Raw genomic sequence first — 9,014 nt, 5'->3', positions numbered from 1 at the left:
TCAAACAAAGATGTATTAATATAACATAAAACAGAGCTTTGACCTTGCAAGGTTAATATGTGTGCACGCCATATAAACATTGGAAGGTGTGATGGAAAAATGAATACATTTAATAAAGAAACGATATTGAACAATAAATGGAATATTTTAAAGTAGTGACTGTAAATTAAACTAAAGTGAATCAACGGGTGGTGAGGTGTGGAGCTTACCATGTGTGGCATGCCATCACACATGGCAACTGTCATGACCAACTCAGCGTGGAAACCTGAGATGAACCTAAAAAGTAGAAAACTCAGGGTTTTTTTTTTTAATAATTTCTACTTTTTGTTGGCAGTCGCTGTCCTGATGACGCAGTCGTTCACCTGTGGGGGAGAAAACAAAACAAAATTGTCAAAAATGTTAAAGTTACAGTGAAACTTCAAATCCTTGTACAATTCAGTGGTATTTATACTGTAAACTTAATCCCTATGCTGTAAACTGACATGTAACTCTAGGAATCACTCATTTCAGCCACCTTTGCCACCATTTTCCACATTAATTAGAAGAAGAAATGAAATAAATGAATCGATTAGCTCAAAGAAATTCCACTGCAGACGAGTGTTTTGGTGGTTAAACTGCAAAGCAAGCCACGCACATGGTGCAGGCCACTTCTGTGGGCTCTATCAGGGATTTATGTGACTAGTCGACTAATTGTCACTAGTCTGTATCAGACTTACCAGTCGTTCAATCTAATTGTTAACATTTTAATTGATGCCCAATGCTGGTACATTGTGTTCTAAATGTTAGGCAGCGATCTACCACCAGATGGTGCACTGTTGTTGAGAAACGCCATAAATCTATTAATCTACCCTGATCTTCTTGTTAACACTGAGATCGCAGATACACGCAGAGGAAATTAGTTTCCTGAGAGGTGGAAAACCTCTCCTTTAGGAGAGCAGTTAAGTCAATGGGGGAGGGGCTCAGAGTAGAGTCACTACTCCTTCACATCAAAAGGTGACAGCCACCTTGGCCAGGAGGCTGTTCCAGCTGGGCACGTCCTACCAGTAGGAGGCCCCAGCATCCTTGGTCATGCTAGCCAGTTTACATCTATCAGCTGTGGTCAGGAGTAGTCCTTCCTGCTGCCCCCACAACCTGACTAGAAAACGGCTGTATAATGTATTACCTGAATCATTCTCGCCACACTTAGACGTACTTTTAGATTCTCAAATGATTGTCATATTTTAATAGAACATCTTTTGTAGTAATGCATTTTCATTTGTATTTAACAGAATGTGATAAATGGTTTAAGATACCTCTGCGTCTAGTTTGACAGTTTCTATTAATCAGTTCTGAAAATCAACTCAATATCTGAATGTTCCTTAGTTTTACATTAGTTGGTTAGTCTAATTATTTCCCCCTCGATTAGTCGACTAGTAAATAAGACGCCAGGAACATCCCTACTCTTCAGACAAAATGTGAGTATGAATTACACACCAAGGTATTAAAATGGATATGGAGTATGGCTTTGGTTTACCATAAACAGCTGATGTAAGGACATCATTAATGTACTCTGTCCAATGAACACTGGAAACAAGACTGCACTGACCTTGCTGGCAAACCTCAATGAGTTCAGAGTCTCCCCAAAGCTGTCGGGCTCCGGAGCAATGTTAACAAACATCAAGCTGCAAATAAAGACATCCAAAATTAGTGCCAAAGAATAAACAGTCACAATCTGAAGTGATGAGATCAAACGCTGTTAAATATTTTTTGGGGATAAATTCCTTCAGTTTTATGTGTCGTCATTATAAAGATTTGTGATGTCAACAAACTCACGTTTTGCCGTTTCCCCCCCAAACATCCCTGCAGGAGGTACGTGAGCTTCGAGTTCCTGTAAGCTACGTAAGTCTCCTGGAACACAAAGGCCAAAAAAATCATTAATACTGTAAATGTAAAGAAAGCAGGTGTGACATCTAAGACTACAGAAACTGCAGCTGCAGACCTTTTTGGCCAGAGCGGCGATAACGACGCCCAGGTTGGACAGTGAGCTGTTGATGGCGGTCATCTCTTTGAAACGGTCACCCTGAGACTGGCTCTTCACCATTCGCTCACTGCCAGCCAAGTCCACCAGGCACAGAGTGGCTACACACACAGAGAAAACCAACTCTTATAGGAAGCAGTGATCCGTTTTTCCTTCCATTAAAGGTAGTTTTAATACTTTACAAAACACTTCTTTTAGCGCTCAGGGGCTCAAACATTAACGTTGAGTCATCAGAGCAGATTTTGCACTGGTTACAGTAACAATAACTAACCAGACTAAATATTATAGATCCAAAAACAAGAAACCACATTCCTGATGCTGGTACTTCCAGTGTGATACATTTGCACTTGACATCCCTGCCGGCATTAACTCCCTCAATATCCAGCTGGAAGACTGAGTGGGAGCGAGACGAGCGGTCATTCTGGGCTGTCTGGGCAGTGGAGCGATTCTGATTGGCCAAAGCAATCAGACGGAGAACCTGAGAGGACGAGGGAACGTTTTAAAACATAGAGCATCGATAAAGTTTGATGTATTTTCAAAGTTTGGTAACAATTTGTCAGCAGATTTGAAATTAATTTGTTCTGAGCTACAGATGTCTGTCTGCTGTACCTGATCCTCATTGGAGACCCGCTCATAGGTGAGATTAGTGATTGTCAATTCGTTGCTGGCTGTCTTGCGGATCTCATGCTCAGGTCTCTTGCTGGACTTGCCGGTGAACACAAGGTCCCTCAGGGTCTCATTGTAAATTTCGACGAAGCTCGCTGTGAACGTGAACTGTGAAGTGAGTGGGGGTTAATGCCCCACACTCTTTTCTGTCACTGCTTTGAATGCACAGACTGGTCTTAATGTTGATCTTTGTAATCTTCAGTGTTACGACCCGGCTCAAAAGCCGCAACATAAAAACAGAGATGAATAGCAGAGTGTGGGTGAGAAGAGGTTTCATCCTAAAATGGAAAACCAGGTTGGCTAAAATGGCTGGTGCCACCAAGGCAAAGACTAGTGCACTGCCGGGAAGCTTGCCTCAGGTATGCTTTTATCCACACCTGACTAGGTGTGGCCAATTAGCACCAGCTGAAAACACTGAGACGATTAGAAGCTGCAGAGGGACGTAACATTCAGTATTGATATTTGTAAATGTAAACTATGAGGATTTATTTATTTTTAATTCTTTTCTTTTTTTTTTCTGTTTTTTCCCTCTTTTTTTCTTTTTCCAAATAAATGTCCCGATTGAGTAATGAAACTAACCCAAAGGAGAATTCTAACAATATTAGACAGGCCATTCAATATGCTTTATCGTGGACAACTCGTGGCTAAAAACCCACACACACACAAACCTCTAATCAAACATGAAAACGGATAATCCAGCTGAAGCTTCAGACAGCCGTCAGACAGTGAAACACTGCCATCTGCTGGACTCGAATAACAAAGACGCTGCTTTGACGGGTGAGGGAGTTTCAACAAGTCTGCAACGACTCAAGCATCAAACTACAGAACTATTCTAGCGGACATGGTGCTCTAATGACTGCTTCATTAACGCAGGTCAGAAAGGATCAAACATATCAATAAATCATAAAACACAAAACGTCTCTTATTGCCCAGGGCTCAGGAAGTGAGTGTGTTCCTTATAGCCTATTAAACCTTAGCAGGTTATTTTGATGTGTTACAGATGAAACAGCTATCCAGTAACATTCAGCTACAAAAACGCTTTTTTATAATTACTTTTTTACAGCTTCGCACTTTTACACAAGTTTTATCATCAGTGTCACAATGGCTGCTGCTAAAATTGAGTACAAGATATTTGTTGGCCTGATTAAAAGGTCTTGATGCGTGCTCAATCATCAGGGAAGTAAATCTCCAAAAGTTGATTCTGTTCTTCTGGACGTAGCGTTTTCAGTCAGAGAAACCAGCCGACTGAAGGAACAATGGGCTGGGAGGTCAGTTCCTTAATCATGATTATGCAAATTCTCATGACCATTGATCAACAACCACTGATCAATGGTCCTGAGTACCATTCACAGAGAGTTGGAGAACGGCTGCAATCACAGCATTGTAAGATGGTGACAGATGTACCCTTAGGCCCCCTCCTTGATTCAGAGAGGGTCTTTCCCTTTTCACGTAAATGGCCTCCTTGACTCCGCCCTCAAACCAGCGTTCATTGCAGTTATTGTTGACAATCACATTGTGTCGTGTAACCATCCAGCTCACATATTCTATGTAAATGATTTGTTGAACTGAAGACATGATGAATGTTCCTGCATTAAACCACATCCAGCCTAGTGTTCTCACTCTCCCTAAATGGATCTGTTACATTAGTGATATATGGGAGTTGTGTTTCAGTCTTTTCCACATGAGGACATTTACATTTAGTTTTTGCTTTACTGATGAGTGGCTGGTTAACCTGCAGTGGTTGAAGCATGTGTCGGTCGTCTGGAAGAGTAGGTGTAGAAGACGTCTTTAATGAATGTAATGCTCTGAAGGTGTCAGTGATTACTGTGAATTCATTATAAAAGTGGATTTCAGTGAATAAAGTGAATAAAGACAGGCCCTCATGGTGACGCTCAGGTGTCCATAAAGTGTAACAGGAGAGCTTTGTCATACTTTCAGAGATTTTACATGAGCCAGTCTTTCAAAAATTACATAAATAAATAATTCATTCATTCATCCACAGGAAACACAATGCTCATATCTGAAAGTAAACTCTGATATATATCCCCGACTAGAGTTACTACTAAATAAAGGATCGCCCCAAAATGACTAAATATATAAAGACACTCTCCAGAAGAAGTTAAAGGGATTTTATTTATTGTACAAGCAATATCTTCATAAGAATTACAAATTCTGCAGACATATTACCTTCTTACTGAACCTGAACAACTCACACACAGACGTGTCTGCTGCTTATCTTTGTTCAAACATGATGTTTTATCTTCTCTTCAAAACACATTACTCATCTTTCTGGCATCGTGTTACATGAAAACACCTGCATTCTACCTGTGTCATTGTACCACAAAGACAATGATTGCAACACTGTGCTTGCAAAATAGAAGAAATAAGACGACCAGCAAATACATAAAAGATGGTAAAAGTGATTCCATCTTTGTGTCTCCTCCCATTGTTTCCCCAGTCTGTCTAGTTCCCATATTCCCAGGACACCGCTGGACAACAAGTGGGTATTCCAAGACTGAGAGACGGCCAGAGTTGGCAAAAGATCAGACATTCTCCACTTAAGTAGAAGTAAAAATACTATTGTTCCAGTGAAAGTTAAAGTACTGATTCAACTTCATTACTCAGCTAAAGCAAAAAAGTACAGGCTCGAAGCGCTTACAGAGAAAAGCAGACAACAGAATACAACAGAATGCTGATGGCGGCAGTAACACACACTTGGAGGAGAGGCTCCAGCCGTCCATTCCAGCCCTATCCCTAACATTAACTCTAACCATAACTTTAACCTTAACCCTATCAGGTCTTGTTTTACAAAGCGATTCATGATTAGAACAAAAAACACATTTACACATACCGATGATTTGTCACATAGCATCGTTACCTGTTGGGATGAGAACGTGTTGTTTCCAGAGCACCACAAATTGGGGTGTCTGTAGCTCAGGTAGAGCAGGAAACCTACTAATCAGAAAGTTGCTGGTTCAATCCCCGCCTGCTCCAGCCTGCTTGCCAAATATCCTTGGGCAAGACGCTAACCCCAAGTTGCTCTCCGATGCATCCATCGGGAGGATGAATGCGTATTAATGTTAGATAGAAAGCACTTACAGAGAAAAAGCATAGAAAAAAGTGAGTGCATGAATGAGGCAAGTTGTAGAGAGTAGAAAGGTTTTATACAAGAACCAGTTCATTTACCGTTATATTTTAGTTTCATTTTCAGTTCTGTACTTTTTACATGTAATATTGATTCATTAGATTGACTACATGTATTAGACCTAACTTGCTGACAGCAAATTTAAACAACCGTAATAATTTATTTTCAGCGTCTGAAATATTTATTTAGTTTGTTTTTTGTTTTCTTTTTGGCTCCTGATATTAGTCAACTACTATTTGTCAATGTTGAACTAATAATGAATCTAAGAAAAGCTATTTGTCACGGTTGGCCAGCGTCAACCGTGGGGATGTGAGGAAGGAGGAGCCAGGCACGGAGCTCTGAATGCAAGCAGTGCGTTTATTTACAGTGAATGGAAAATAACAATAAATCCGCAGTGCGTTCCCGACTCCCGTGAAATGTCCTCTTCCCAGTGCTAGTGTTCCTTGTCTCCGCTCCTCAGTGTCTGAGCACCCCGTGCTCGCTGCCCTTTCGTCTCCACGCTTCTCCTGGGGAGATAACAAACAGGCAGCCGTAAGACACATACAATGCGGCAGACTATCCGTACTGACTGGCCGAGAGACTAACGTGAAGTCACGCAATGATCCAGCGTCAGAGAGAGCGCCACCGCATTCTCAAGTAGCTCCTCCGACAAGGCTTGATCAGCTGTGTGATGGTCTTTAAGTGTGGCCAACCACCTGGCAGGGCCACACCCACCAGGCCTGAAGGTGCCTGTAAACAGGTGCTCTCAGAAACTCCGGCATCCACACACACACACAGATATACCTGCAAGCAGGGAGAACGAGGGACAGCACACCAAAAACACACATGTCCATAACTGCTGGGTCGTTTAGACTCCTGAGCTGTGCACAAGGGGTCGAACACCCACTGGAAGGCCGGGCACTGGTTTTCAACCGTAATATACCTGATGTGCTCAGGTAACCTGTAGCGCCATGAAACCACTGTCACACCAGGGCGCATAAAAATGATGCTTTAAGAGACTGATGGGATCGGGCAGCAGGGAAAACATCCACAAAATGCTACTTTCAGTTTGACTCCCTAAGACTACCTAAACTAAGTAGAGTCATTACATGCTTGTTAAAAGCAAACTCTCATATAGTTTTTAATGTGCTTCTTTCATTACAATGACTAGATAAAGAATGTGGCCCTGTCTCTATTTAACACTGGCTACCCCAAAATGTTTCCAAACCTACAACCGTAACTTTCACTGAGAGATTTTTAGATACGGTTATTGAAGCTGTGGGGTTAATTTTTTAAGTAACATGAGAGAGAGGCAGCAGCATACTGTTAGATTATAATATTATTTTATGCCATGTTATACCCCTAACTAAAGATTGTGAATTATTATGTAGTTTTAGTTTGCATTATTCTCCTGAATTAGAAGAAGCTGATAACTATTGCATTAGTTAAACTGATTTGCATTACATTAGACTGCTGATTTATTGTGGATGAATGATATTGTTTTATGATGCATAATACTGCTGCAGAAAGCCATCGCCTTATTTGTCTGATTAGAAGAGAACAGAGCATGCTGGAGTTTTCTGCCCCATCTCAGCAGGAGCAGATAAACGGGGAGCCAAGGTCGTAGCTTAGGCGCCGTGTGAGAGAAAAGCATGTGAATGTTTAGGCTTTTATGATAAGGTGGAGGCACCAGAGGCTATAAGAGTTTGATCAATGCTCCACCATTTTGAGATCTGAGGCTGTCTGCATACGGTGTCCATCTCCCACGCGTGTGATCATTAAAATCATCGTTTGACTTAACCCGGTCGGACCAGTGTTGTTATTGTGGTTTTTTTCTCTTGTCTCTTGTCTCCATCCCCATATTTTGAACCATAACAATACACACAGAGCATCAGTGATAGAAAGCTAGGCTAACATAGGGTAGCTACCTGTTCAAGGAGAAACATGTATAGGCCCATCTCAAGTGCCAGTGAACATCTAAATGATTCAGGGAAGACTTTGGAGAAAGTGCTGTGGGGAGATGAAACCAAATTCCAATTATGTGGCTTTAACTGACCTTTTGAAATAGGAGTGTGATGCAAAAAGTAGCATCCCCGCAGTCAAGCAGAGAGATGGAAACATTATGATGTGGGCTACAGGACGACTTAGTCGGGGTTCCAAGCAGTCAGGAAATGTGACATCGTCAGACTGCAGGCCACGGATTGGCTTGTCAGTCGCGGCACTCAATGAGTCATGAGACGGTGTCTTTCACTAAAATCAAAACTGCAGTTTTTTAAAACCCTGCAACAAGGCAAATAGCTGCACAACACCGTGGTTTCCAAGTGTGACAAAAAGCCACAGATACATCATTCACACATTCACACACTGGTGATGGCAGCTACATTGTAGCCACAGCTGCCCTGGGGCGCACTGACAGAACATTGCAGAACCTTCAGCACCTCGTATGAAAAATATTTGACTGTGTGCATGCTTTTAGCACTGTTTGGATTTGAGAAAATCTAAAATAAATCGAAATTTGCTTTTAGAAGTTGTTTTATAAAGTTCAGTGGTATATTATGCATACAATAGGACATCTATTTAGATTTACATCTTCCACAGAAAAAACTGCACATTACTGAAACTTAGTATACTGGACTTTGTTGTTGTCCCACACAGGTTCAATTTCGAGTGGTAGATGGCTCAGTGCTCAGTCAACCAAGATTTTATGATAGTGGGCACAATGAGATAGATAAGCTGCTTGTAAACAGTACTTTTATGCTCTCTTTTTCCATTTGGATAAGAAAGAAAGAACCAGGAAACAAAGGCAAACAAATAATCTGTGCCTTTATCCCAGATTCACATTATAGGAACAGCTGCTCAATGACCACTGTAGTCTTTGCTTACAGCACTTTTATCTAGATCTATGCAAAGTGATCCACTACACCTACTTTTACAGTTAAATCATTTTAAGAGCACTGATGCCATTTTAATCTGAGTTTCTACTCAAATACAATCAGTAAAGAAAAACACAGTCTGTGACGTTTGTTTTGAAGGAAAAGGTATTCCCTGCAAATGTTTATCTGTGTGAGACTATTCAGAAAACAGTCATTTTGTTTTATAGGTGAGACACTTGGCCTCTTTTTTCCTTGTTCTACGTTTGTCTTTTGTCCGATTACTCTGGAACACAAGATGGAAAACTGATATTCTCATGTTAAAAATATAGAAAAA

General features: G+C 41.1%; 1 protein-coding gene across 1 annotated transcript; it reads right to left on the bottom strand.

The window, feature by feature from the left end:
- Positions 1 to 317: 317 nt before the first annotated feature.
- LOC112433163 (carboxy-terminal kinesin 2-like) lies at positions 318 to 2,797 on the bottom strand (the record flags this gene model as incomplete). The annotated part of the gene is made up of 5 exons (XM_076882273.1): positions 318 to 362; positions 1,586 to 1,661; positions 1,836 to 2,118; positions 2,357 to 2,495; positions 2,627 to 2,797. Coding segments are annotated over 5 exons (714 nt in total), but the record flags the coding sequence as incomplete, so codon positions are not given.
- Between the last annotated feature and the right edge of the window lie 6,217 nt (positions 2,798 to 9,014).

The sequence above is a fragment of the Maylandia zebra genome, linkage group LG3 (assembly GCF_041146795.1).
Source record: "Maylandia zebra isolate NMK-2024a linkage group LG3, Mzebra_GT3a, whole genome shotgun sequence".
NCBI lineage: Eukaryota > Metazoa > Chordata > Actinopteri > Cichliformes > Cichlidae > Maylandia > Maylandia zebra.
The sequence above is the reverse complement of the archived record's forward strand: the minus strand, read 5'-3'. Positions and strand labels throughout refer to the sequence as shown.